Below are 13,453 nucleotides of genomic sequence, written 5' to 3' on the forward strand. Positions count from 1 at the left end.
GAATAGGAGGGAAAAATTCGCTGCAGACTATCATCTCCCACTGCCTCTGGAATGACTTTGCGCAGGGGAAGGATGGGGAGAGGTGATGTGCGAGGGCCGGCGTAAGAGGGGGTGTTTCACGGTCCCAGAAAGGGTCGCATATCCATACCCCTGCACCGCGGTCCTTTAGGGGAGGAGGGCCTTTCTGATGTCTCCGTTTCCCTGCATCGTCCGGGTAAGATCCCGGTTCACCCCTACTGCGGACAAGGTTTACAGAGGTCAATCTCTGCCCTGAAGCTGAAAACAAACTTCCAGCCTCGGTCACTAAATCCCTCGAAAACCCTAGTCCTCTCAGCTCATTCTTAAAGAGTCCAAGAACGGCCTTCAACACACTCCGATTCTCAGCTCATCCCCACTCATCTCCCAGCAGCCCCCGCTCTAACGGCCGCCGCGTGGCTCAGGGTCGCCCGCCCCCGGCTCCGCGCAGCCCTAACCGCCCGCACCGCCCGCACCAACGCCGCAAGGAAAGCGGCGACGGGCGCGCTCCGCGACGCCCCGCCCCCAGCGAGCGTGGCGGAAGTGGCTGCCTAGAGAAAAGAGGCCGCGCGCCACCTGGCCGAGCGCGCATGCGCCAGCGTCCGCGTCGGGAGTGGCGGGGGTGTTTGTAGCCCTCCCTCCTCCACCTCCGCCACCCCCGCCCCACAGAGAATCGGGCTCACGCCATCTTGCCCCCCCGTCCGCGCCCGGCCACCCTTTCCCTTTAGACTCTCTCAGCCCCCTACCCCGCCCCTTTCCAAGCGTGTCCCCGGCCGCCGCCGCAGAAACCGCACCATCTCTATCCCCACATTCTCCACGCGGGACGCGCAGCCGGGTCTACAAGTGTTCTTAGAACAGAGGTTGTAGGGGGACCGGGGGAGGCGCGGGGGCGGGCGGGGGAGAGGGCTGGGGGCCGGGAGAGGCGCCGAGCCCTGCGTGTCTGGGCCCCGCCCCCCTGCCCCCGGGAGCTGCCGTCGGGGGTCCCGGTCGTTAGCGCGGGAGGCTGAGGGACACACAGAAGCAGCGTCTCCGGAGGCGCTGGCCCCGCGAGTCGGCCGGGTTCTCCCGCGGCGTGTGGAGTTGGCCTTGACTCCTCCCCGTAGGCGGGTGGGCGTGGGGCCAGGGGAGCTGGGCGGGCGAGCGGGAGCGGGCGTCGCTGGGTGTGTTCAGAAGCACCTTCCGCGTGTCATCTAGGTCGTGTTTTGGGGGGAAGAATTCTTAAACAAGGAAATTGTAGCTTTATGGGCGAGGTGGAAGAAGAGTTAGGTAGCGTTAGTAGAAGTGTAGCGTCCAGGAAAAGGAAAAGATCGACTCCCTTCTCTCTGGGGTGAGCCCACATCTGTGACCCCTGGGGAAATTATTTAGCGTGTCTTTGGCTGGGTGTTCTGGTCTGTAAAATGGGGATAGTAATAACCTAGATCAGAATTGTGAAGATTAAATGAGGTAATACAGGTTAATGCTTATAACAAGCTCCAGGCACTGATCAATTAGCTGTCAATTACCTGTCATTTTTATCTCCCTGTTTAAGGAATTCAGAATGACTGTGACCTGGCTTTCTAAGTGGAAAAATCAAGAAACTGGTGTGGATTTTTATAGGGGCAGTGGAATGTAATATCTGACACTCAGAGGCGTTCCTGGAAATGTGTTGTTAACGTACACGTGGATAAATGAGCTTAACTCCGTGAGGCTTTAGAAACTTTAAACTTCGTTCCAGAGAAATGAGGATGTATTTATCTAGGAGGAGAGGACGTAGGGTTTTACTATATGTGAGGACAGAACTTTGGAAACAATTAAATTACCTCTGTAAAGATTTACTTGAAAACCAAATTGAGGATGGAACTTATGGAATTTCTGGTGGATGTTTTCGAGAGGCTGGATTTCACTGAATGTTATGAATAATTTCCTGATAGTTACTACTTTGCAAAAATAAAGTGCACTTCATTGTGTTATTGCAAGTTTCTTATCTCTGGGAATATTCAAGAAAAGATCTAGAGCAGCCTAGGTCTAGAGCAGCCCTGTCCAATGGGACTTTCTATCTTTGTGGAAATATTCTGTAATCTGTGCTGTCCTAATATGGTATCCACTAGACACAAGTGGCTCTTGAGCCTTGAAGTGTGGCTAGTAGTGCACTGAGGTATTTAATTTTATTTTAATTAACTTAAATATAAATAGCCGCATGTGGCTAGTGGCTGCCTTATTGGACAGCATAGGTCTAGAATCTAGCCTTTGAGACCTTTTCCAGTTCTTGATTTTGTTGAGTTTTAAGTCAGAGAAGCCAACTCTTAGAACATTTGTTGCTTTAGGGAATTATAATTATATTCAAATAATGCCTTTCATTCACATACTGTAGTTCAAAGCTTGGGTCTGTTAATACTTACTTACAGCTTGAAAATTAAAGCAAAGCATTCTTTTGACTCCTAGGTTGTACGGCTAACGGCAGATTTGTTTGGAGAGTCATAATAATACTAAGTGGAGTTTCCTTTAATCATTGTACTGTTTCGTGACTGTGGGTTTCCACTATCTTTTATCACTTTAGTCAGTTTTCAGTGAAAACTTTTCAACTCTTTTACTCCTGAGTTTTTTCAGTTTGAAAGATGGTGCTTTTTCCTTAACTTTTTGTATAAAAAACAATTTGATAAATTATAGAAAACTGAGCGTTGGGCCATTTCAGAAGTAGTTTTGTGGTTATTGGTATTCAAAACTTTTGAAGAGATAAGTCTGAAATTTGGCGATATTTTGCAAGATAGCTTTCTTTGAAATACATAGAGTGGTTTTTTTCAAACAAATGTTTATAAAGTTAAGTTTGAAAGAAAAACTAAAAAAAAAAAAAACCCCTTTGTTTATAGATAACACACCCTTAACTCTGGCCTGATGTTTGTGAAGTGGTACCCTTGGTCTCAAGGCTGATGATAACCCTTGGATCTGGAACAAAAACTTACAGCTCACGAATTAAGCATATACAAAGAGCAACCCATAACACACAAATCACAATGGGTTGCTCTTATGTATACCTTGCTTTTTCTGGGGCAGTCATGGTTTAGAGTCTGTTTGTCTCAGGATAATTCTTAATAGAACTTCCATTTTCAAAAATGTTCCAGTTGGGTCTACTTAATAATATGGTCACCCTCCTTTCAGGCTTGTTGAAATTTGGAATATATGATTTTAGGAGGATTAAATGTACTGCAACCTGAGAAATGTACTTGCTTTAAAGTAGTGACAACTTTATTGCTTATGTGCTTAAATAACAGACGAGCTATCTGGAATAAGGCCAGCAAGTGACCTGTCCATTTAAGCCACAGGTAATTAAAATTTTCTACTTTTCTCCATATAATTGGATAGAAATCCTGGGCACCTTGATTTTTGGTTCTCTCTTGATTTTTGGTGTAGGAATCTGCAAAGAAAGTTAGGCCATGCCAGTTAAATCAGAACATTGAGTATTCTTGTTGAAAATAATACCCGTTTTACTTTATGGTGAGGTTGAATAGTGAAATTAGTTAGAAATCTACTTATTATATTAAAGACTGGTTTTGCTGATGGCTCACCTAAATAGTAAAGAAAAATAATTCAACTTAATGTTTTATTGTATTAATTGAATTTATACTGTAGTGGATAAAATATTTTATTGAGTCAAACATATTTGGTTTGATTCCTTACTGCTGAGGGTTAAATGAAGTAACCCATGTGATGTGTGTTGGGTGCAGCGAAGCACATAAGAATTATGTACTCAATAAATATTGGCTGCTCTAGCCTTAAGTTTATTGAATAATGGATCTGGAGAGAGATTAATGTTCTGAGATGCATTGTGGATAGGTGCAAAGAGCACTTAAAACTAATTTCAGAATCTAGATGTAGCCCTTTTCTGCCCTAATTCTCTCTGTGTGATTTCAATTAAGGTATTTAACTTTTCTGAGTCTCAATTTCCTCATCAGTAAAACAGAATTAGCACCTAACCTTATCCCACCTCCTCCCAGGATCGCTGGAGGCTTCACATGAGAATTACATAAATTGTTGTGTTGTTTTACAGACATTTAACTATTTAATTGATTTCCTCTCAACCTGTCTACGGACTACCACCAGTAAATCTGCAAAAACTGTTTACACATATTTTAATTTGTGAAACAGCATAGAGTGTAATAGACACTGTTACCTAAGATCATTCTCTTTGACAAATAATACTGTATGCCCCAGTAATGGTGCTATATTGATCTGGTTACAGTATATTCCCTGTACAAAACAACACCATACTACTGCTAAGGGAGAACCAACGTTTCCATGGGCACTTGATGTGTTCCAGACTAATGCTCCATCTCATTTATCCAAACGTGTCATTCCCACTTAATAGGTGATACTGATGAGTCTCTTACTTTTCTGGAATGGATCTGTAAGTTTTTCTTGCATTATACTACTGCCTCTGATAGAATCTGACTGATAGTGGATATTGAAGGTTAAATAAGGTTATGAATATTAAAATAACGTGCTAACTGGCTTATAGTATATACTAGTTGCTGAAAAACTGCTGTGTTCATTGAATTCATAGGGCAGTAAATATAAAATATTATATAAATATAAACTAAAAATCTTGAAGTGTACTTTTGCTATTTCAAATGCTATAGCAGTTTTATGACTGAATCCTTTATATTTTACTTTATTCATATTATTTGTTTCTGAATCTTTAAAAGACTATTCCTAATCATAATATTCTTCCCCTGAGAGTATATGTGTTTAATAATAATATTTGTGATATGTTTTCAAGAAGCTATACTTTTGCTTGGATTCTTCATCATCATCGTCATCATCATGAACTGAGTGCGTTCTAGGTACCAGGCACTGTCCTAAGTGCTTTGTATACATTACTTGATGTCACCTATGAGAGGAGTATTTTTAATCTCCTTTTTAAAGATGAGGGAACTGAGGCAGGGAGGTGATGTGACTTGCCCAAGGTCACCTGGTAAGTGTTAGAGCCTGTGTTTGAATTCCAGAGCCCAGCTCTTTACAGCTAAACTGTGAGTCGGCATAGACAGATACTTCACAACAAAGTTCACTATGACAGACACATTGTGGAGGTCTTGTGAGTTAATTATAATCAACTTTTATTTGTGTGTTCCTTGTGGGATAGTAGAAAGAACTCTGGACCAGGAGTCAGGGGACCTCAGTTTTAGTCCCAGCTGTGTCACTAAATAGTGATGTGTCCTTGGGCAGTTCAAGAAACCCCTCTGGACTTCAGTATCCTCACCTGAAAAATGAGGGATTTGGATGAAATTAGTGATTTTCAAACTGTAGTTCTGAACGTCAGATGTCTTTGGTCCCTCCCCCCGCCAATTTCCATAGTTATACTTTGTTATAGTTGTTTATCCGTCTGCCTAAGATTTACTTTTAAGCAAAGAATTCCTGAACTTAACTTTTAAAGTCATCAGTCTCCAAGAAAACTTAATGACAAGTCCCCTGGCTACTATGTGTACAACTTCTCAGTAATTCCATATTATTTTAGTGTGTTAAAACTATGGCAGTAAAATGGTAGGTGAATTTTTTAAAAGTATGTATGTAGATGGACTGAGTATTTCAGGTTACCTGGGATCAAAGCCTGTTTTTTGTGTTAGATCTGTTACCTTCACCCAGTGTTTTTACTCTTACCTTCTTCATGAATAGGGGGGAGATACATGCCTAAGAGGGTGGTTGTGAAATATGTGAGCCAATACAGGTGAAAGACCCCTTATAAACTCTGAAATGCTTATACAAATTCACTTCTTTTTTACATGCTTCCCGTAAATCTCCCACTCCTTTTTAGTCACATGAACTGTGTTTTTAACCACATGAGATCTTTTATTGAATTGTTTATATTTAATATGGACTTCTCATAAGGTTTAATATTTCTAAAATGTGAATCTAGACTGGAAGAGAATCTTGATGTTTAAGAGAGCTCCTTTTTTGACATCCTTGTCAAATACACTTACTTCTTACTATTAGAAGTATAATTGATTCCAAATTTTTGCATATATCTGGAACGTTAACCATTATCACTCAATTATATAATATTTTATGTAAAAACAACAGTGTTTTCAATATTGGAAAAGTAAGCTTGCCATTTTTTCAGGGTTTGGATGTCACGTATTTTAGGATGATCTGATAGGCATGTTGGCAGTGCACTTTAAGAACCATTTTTGCAAAGAATAAGATTTTTTTTGAAACTCAGTGTTTCTTTGAGAGTACTGGATATGAAAGCACATGGAGTAGAAACCTACATTAATATCAGTCTAAAGAAGAAAAATATAATGATAGAACTTTACATGTCTCTGAGCAGTGTGTCACGGCTTCTATGTCTATAGGTTTAAAAAAGTAATCGCTCGTGTAGACAACTGAGATAAGGAAACTCAGTTTACAATCCGTCTGTCTAGGGAATTTTCATAATTTACAGGTGTTTTGATGTTTTCAATTCACGTATATTTTTTGAGCACACATTATGTTGCAGCCACTGTCTTCTTTAAAACACTCCTCTGAGACAGGTAGAAACTATTCTTGACGGATGGAGAAACTGAACTTGAGAGATTAGTTGATCATTATTACCAGGTTCTACTATGTTGATTAACTTGAATTGGGGCATATATAAATATATTGGAATTATCATTGTGTTATACCAAAACTAGGTGTAGAAGTTTTAAAATTTTGCAGATTTTAATTTGTTTTTTTATTTTTTGCATTCTCAGTGATTGAATGATCGTTTGGTATTACTTTTGCACAGCAGGAGAAATTTAGATCATGATGTAACTTGAGTTTTTTTTTTTTTTTAAACAACAAAACTAAAATGTAGTGTCTTAATAGTGTTGGCTTAACCATAATCGCTTCCTGCCCTTGGAGTTCTATGAAAATGAAAATGTTCTGGTTATAATAGTTTTCTATTAATTTATATTATGTGGGATGCTCAGATTATGAGTGATTGAAATTGAGACTCTGTAGATGTGCAGAATCAGTACATAGGTCTGCTGAATTAATATTTCTCAGGAGTGAAACAATTTAAAATTTCCACTGTCTTTTAGTAAATGGGTAGACTGATGGATTTCACAATCCAGATTTTTGACACTGTTTTGAGGGTGTTGTAACTAGTTGTAACTAGTAATAACGTTTTCAACTCTGAGGTATTTTAAGCTGAAGATGTTTCATGGTATTTCTTCTTTGGTCATTTAGTCACTAAAAATATGAGCTATAGGGCTTCTCCGGTGGCGCAGTGGTTGAGAGTCCGCCTGCCGATGCAGGGGACACAGGTTCGTGGCCCGGTCTGGGAAGATCCCACATGCCGCGGAGCGGCTGGGCCCGTGAGCCATGGCCGCTGAGCCTGCGCGTCCGGAGCCTGTGCTCCGCAACGGGAGAGGCCACAGCAGTGACAGGCCAGCGTACAGCAAAAAAAAAAAAAAAAAAAAAAAGAGCTATAAATAGAAATGCAGTAACATGTTCATTACATTTTTGTTTAATTCACATTTGTGATGTATAACTTTACTACAGTTAAAATTTTTTTGTCGTGGTATTTTCTGAGAAAAGGGGTATATCCTTAAATTTCATTATTGTTATTCAACGATGTCAGTTTTTCTACTCTGGAACAGAATTTTACAGGTGTGACATAGTATTGGCTACTGGCTTAATAATCAGGTTTAAATATAAGTATTAATCAGAGATGAACTTATTCCTTGAGTTCACATTTAAACTGTGGCATGTTGAAATAATCTGGGTCTCCATCTGCACATCTGAATTCATTTTGTAAAATATGGCAAACAGCTGCATTTCAATTGAAAGCTAAAACAACTGCAGGACATTAACCTATTGAGAAGATTACAGTAGGTTTTCAGTTCCATGTTAACTGTATTTATTAGAGAAAATTGACTTGAGTGCTTCTGCTTTTAAGCGACATTTTTTTTTTTAAATGTCCGGGAGATAGGAAATAAAGCATTGGAATGATAGGACTTTGATGTGTAAAGAAGTTAATGTCTAAAGAAGTTAATTATCTAAAACATCAAACAAAATGTGTGCACAGGAAATAATTATTTTAAAGATTCTAATGCACTGTCAGCTCATGATGTCAAGAAAAATGTTATTCACCTGTTTGATTTAAGAAGTAAATAACTTGACTGAAAGGATGATCGTGGTTATAATAAACGAGGATTGGGATTTTTTCACTCTTACCAATAAACACTCTTGATACGAAACATTTGCAGTAGGGGCACAACCTAAGAAAGCTGGGGTTTTAGTATGCATTTACTTTCTGAAATGTCTCTTCTTCAGAGAGTGTTAAAGCAAGGTGACTGGATTTGCAGAATGAAAGAGGGCAATAACTCCAGCAGTGTCTCAGGATAATCCCAAGAATGGCATGCCTTCAAATCTGACATGAGTCAACTTAAATCATAGACTAAGGGTAATACATAATCTTTGAGTTTAACATCTTCTCCAGGATGTCATATCTCTGTCAGTCTTCTCTTGGGACAAGTGAACCATTTTCTAAGGTCACTGGAAAGCCAAGTTCCTTTTTGAACTTGCTTTCCTGTTTTATTATTCCCCAATCTTGGACTGATGATGCGATTTTTTTTTTTAACCTGAGTTCCAAATGGTGTTGCTTCTTTTCCTCTATTATTTGTAGAAAAAAAGTACTTAATCCAAAAAAGTCTTTGTGAACAAATAGGACAAATTTACGCTTAAAAAGACCGATGGTCTTTCATAGCACTAGCTTCTTTATGTGTTTTAGAACTTTGGTTTTCAGGTTCAGTTTGAGTGAAACTTTCTTCCTTCTCTTTCTCTGCGTTTGCAGTCTCTGTCTAGTGGTTTTCGCCTGGCTCCTAGGGACCTTAGGTTAGACCAGGGCTTATATTGGCAGAGAATTGGTCCTGCCACAGAATGATATTGGGACATTCCAGATCTAGCCACCCAGCTAGTGTGCTGCTTGTCTTAGGTCTCTGTCCTTTTGCCTTCTCAAAAGCTTCATATGTGGCCCATCTCAGGCAGTGGTTTGTAGTAGTTAATTTTTTCAGCTTTCATTCATGGGCCCCAGCCTTTCCATCTCAGCCATCAGTGAATGACCCTGGTTCAAGTTTCCTTTATCAATTTTAAGCCTCCATTGCCCACAGAAGTGGTCAGTTTAGAGGATGTATTAAGAAGATAAATTTGATAGCAGTGTGGAGAATGAACTGAGCTGCAAAGAGAGAAGCTATAAATAGAGCTCAACAAGAAAGGGAGGAGGTAAAAACATAAAGTAGAATTTATTTGGCTTCTTACAAATTATAGGGTGCAGGAGAAGGAGTCAAAGATGATGACTGATGTTTTAAGCCAGGCTGACTAGTAGCAGTAGTGATGTCAGTGTGAAAACAGAACTTATTTTATAGGGAAACTAATTAATATTTGTTGAATTATATTGAGGTCTTGTAGTGAAAATATTCAAGTTTCTTAAAGTTTGTGATTATGAAATAGGGATAATCAAATTTGTCACATAAAAGCTTTTAGCAGACCAAGAAAGGGAAAATTCTTGAGTTCTTTCTGTTTATAATAGTTAACATTGTATACTGACTGTGTGCTAAGAACTATTCTGAATGCTTTGTTTATGTTAGTTCATTTAATCCTCACAACAACCCTAAGAGTGTGCGATTATCATTCCTGTTTTACAGATGAGGAAACTGAGGCACAGAGACGTTAAGGAACTTGCCCCGAGCCCTAGTAAAGTAGTAGAGCTGGGGTTCTAACCTAGGCAGTCTGACTTCTGACTCCTAATTACTTTACTGTACTTAAAGTTCTCAGTACTGCTTTACTTTATTATATATTTTAAATCTGTTTAAATATATTTTAAATCTGTTAATTCTTCTTTAATCAGCAAAGTATTTTTTAAAGAAAATCGTAGTATTACAAAATTTATATAAACATGAAATAATAACTAACATTTATTGAGCACTTACTGTGTCCTTGAGGTAAAAGCGTGAGGCTTTTATCTACTTCTGTTACCTTAATGTTATTTTCACTAATTCTTGTTTGTGGGACTGCCACATGTAATAAATAAAATGGCGTATATTAGGATTAACATCGAGTTTTCCCATTATGCGCCAGCTTAATTTTATTGGGACAAAAGTCACATTTTATTTTTTATTTTTTTTAAAGTCACATTTTAAATTGATGAGTAATTTAACCATAAGATTATAAAATATCACAGTGCTTACTTCTGATCTACTGATTGGCTTTATTTGTATTATTTGTATTTTAGGCTATGGTTCAAATGGGAATTAGATTATGTTTTGGGTTTCTAATTCTGTATCTTACAGCTGTGCAGCTCTTTCCTTAAATGAAATCTTACTTGGAGCCCCAATATATGAAATAGAAAAATCAGAGTTCTTGTGTTCTGGATGGGACTGGGCCACTGGGAGCTCAATGAAATATTGCTGGGGAATCTTTGGGCTCCATGGAATGGATTTTGAAAACCACTGAACTTTATTAAAATATTTTAATGAGTATTTTTCTTCCAATACTTATTACAAAATATGTAATGAAAAGTTTATCACCCAAGTGAGTAATTTTTTTACATCATATTTGACTAAGCAGTTTTCTACCTTACAATTTCATTTTAATGAAGAACAAGTATGGACAAATCAGATTTACGTAAAACAAATCAGAATTTTAAAAATTTCTATACTTTTTGAAGTAACTTATAATTGCTTCCGTTTTCCATGCATTTACTTATAGCTAGATACATTTTTGTAAGCTGAGTTCTCTTTTTTATTTAGATGAATAACACTGCAGCCAGCCCAATGTCTACTGCCACTTCAAGTAGTGGAAGAAGTACAGGGAAGTCTGTAAGCTTTGCAGCAGAATTGCAGAGTATGATGTAAGTATGGCTCTGTATCTCAGTTATTACTATTTTAAGTTTATTCATGTTGATAAAAGACAATAGAAATAACGAGATTTATAAAACTTAACTTGGAAATTTGTACTTAAGTAAAAATGAAATAGTCTGATAACATTTTAAATAGCCGTATACGGAAGGGACAAATTGGTTAAAAATGCTACAGTGATACTGTATTCAAAAAGTAAGTATTGGTTCATCTTCATAAAAGAATGAATACTCATGCAGACATTTGTGCTCTGATTATTTGCCCAAATCTGTGTTATGGATTGCTTATTGCTATTTTAGTTTTAGATTTAGAAAATTTTGACATTGATTATATTCTTGGATAGTTGGAAATATTTTCACAGAGTTCTCAGTTTTTCTCAAGTGTCAGTCATAATAATTCTGTGAGCCTAATGTAGTTTTCAGTTTTGATAATATTTGAAATCACTGTGTTTCAGAACTTGAGAAAAAACTTAGGACATTTAAAAAACACATTTCTTTAGTTTTTGAGAAATTGCATAGTCATTAACATTTCTTTGCTAAAGCTCTTTTCAGCTTGCTTTCTGGCTTCTTTCATTGAGTGAGACTGCATATCTTGATTTGATGAGAGGTAGCATATTTATTAGAAATGTCTGCTGGTGCATATTAGTTTTTCTTTATTATTGGTCCAGGAGACAATTTTCTGCATAAGGGGGACAACACATTAGAGCTCTTCTTTTCCTATGGATACGTTATTCATGACATACCCAGCAATTTTAAAAGAATGTTTCTGTTGAAGGTTTAAATGGTTGTATATTGATAGCCTTCATAGTGGATTAACTCCACTTTGTGATGATTATTGTTCAAAGGAAAAATGAGTTTGAGCATGTATCTAATGGTTGCTTGGTAAACATACTTTAAACAGCATCAGAAACGTTCAGGTCACAGGTTCTCAAACTTTGGCCTCAGGATCCCTTTATACTCTTAATTATTGAAGACCTTAAACAGCGTTTGTTTATGTGAATTGTTTCTATTCATATTTATTGCTTAGAGTTTAAAACTGAGAAAAAAAAAGTATTTACTAATTTATTTGAAAAAATAATAAACCTATGATATGTTAAGTGATATATACCCTATAAAATAATTATATTCTAAAACCAAAAATTGGTAACACATTTTGTTAGCTAAGATGAGACTAATAAAATGTGTCAATTTAGGAGTTGTATGAGGTGAGGCTGTCTGTTAAATTATGGAAAATGTTAAGGGTTTATGCTTGCATACACTTTTGTACGTTTAAATTTTTTAGCTATGGTTTAGTAGCTTTATGTTAAACTTTTATGTTGTACTATGTTGATTATGTTTAAAAATACTAGATATGTTTTAGAATGTTTGTAGTAAAGTGAGGAAATTAATTTTCCTGTAGAGCCAATTCATTGATCTACCTTGTATTTTTAAAAACTTTTAATTTTGAAAATTTCAAACTCGTAAAATTATTGTAATAGTATAATGAACTCCATGCATCCATCATCAGACTAACGCTAATTGTGTTTTGCCAGTCTTTTTTTTTTTTTAATTTATTTACTTTATTTTATTTTATTTTTGGCTGCGCTGGGTCTTCGTTGCTGCGCGCGGGCTTTCTCAAGTTGCGTCGAGCAGGGACTACTCTTCGTAGCAGTGTGTGGGCTTCTCATTGCGGTGGCTTCTCTTGTTGGGAGCACGGGCTCTAGGTGCACAGGCTTCAGTAGTTGTGGTGAGCGGGCTTCAGTAGTTGTGGCCTGTGGGGTCTAGAGCGCAGGCTCAGTAGTTGCGGTGCATGGGCTTAGTTGCTCTGTGGCATGTGGGATCTTCCTGGACCAGGGCTCGAACCTGTGTCCCCTGCATTGGCAGGCGGATTCTTAACCACTGTGCCACCAGGGAAGCCCCTTGCCAGTCTTCCTTAACCTTTCTCTCTGCTCTTCACTTTCTTTTTAATGAAATATTTTAAAGCAAACCCCAGAGATGATCTTTCAAATTTGGTGTTATTTATTAAAATAACGTATTTATTAGTAGGTAAAAAAACATGCTTTATAGCAGAGGTCAGCAAACTGTGGCCGTAGACTGGCTGCTTGTTTCTGAAAATAAGATTTTATTGGACCACAGTCACACTCATTATTTATCTGTTATCTATTGCTGCTTTCATGCTACATGGCAGAGTTGAGTTTTTGTGACTGACACCATATTGGCCTGTAAAGCTGAAAATATTTACTATATGGCCCTTTACAGAAAGTTTGATGACCCCTGATCTATAGAAACAGTTCTCTGTAAGAAGAAAGCTGTATTTCCTTTTGTCATTTATACTTAGGAGAGGTTCTACTTAGCGCATTGGATAGACTGCAGGCCACTTAAGAAAACAGAAAAAAATAAAATAAAAGCTAAATTCAGCACTTTCTTATGAAATACTTTTGCAAACATCTTCCCAACTAATGTGCTTAAGCTAGATTCAGAATGCGAAAGTTATTGTTGGCCACAGCTTTGGAAGAAATGTACATTTTCCTTCTATTTCAGACCTCATAGAGAGGCCACTCCTAATAGTTATACATTCATCATTTATAGTCTGAAGTTATTTTTTCTTCT

General features: G+C 37.8%; 2 protein-coding genes across 8 annotated transcripts in view; one reads left to right on the plus strand and one right to left on the minus strand.

Moving 5' to 3' along the window:
• RUNX2 (RUNX family transcription factor 2) overlaps nt 1–13,453 on the minus strand; it is a 314,752-nt gene that overhangs the window by 264,729 nt on the left and 36,570 nt on the right. The window lies entirely within an intron of this gene.
• The window catches only part of SUPT3H (SPT3 homolog, SAGA and STAGA complex component), a 449,480-nt gene continuing 436,694 nt past the window's right edge, over nt 668–13,453 (plus strand). For 2 of the 4 annotated variants that reach the window (XM_067752787.1, XM_067752786.1), the window contains exons 1-2: nt 668–875; nt 10,758–10,858. In XM_067752787.1, the coding sequence (XP_067608888.1) occupies nt 10,758–10,858 (101 nt within the window). In that variant the 5' untranslated portion in view covers nt 668–875. Of the gene's footprint in view, nt 876–1,179; nt 1,343–3,294; nt 3,315–10,757; nt 10,859–13,453 lie in introns of those variants that run through there. The other 2 variants (XM_067752788.1, XM_067752789.1) reach the window with 2 other exon arrangements.

The sequence above is a fragment of the Pseudorca crassidens genome, chromosome 10 (genome assembly GCF_039906515.1).
Source record: "Pseudorca crassidens isolate mPseCra1 chromosome 10, mPseCra1.hap1, whole genome shotgun sequence".
NCBI classification, from domain to species: Eukaryota; Metazoa; Chordata; class Mammalia; order Artiodactyla; family Delphinidae; genus Pseudorca; species Pseudorca crassidens.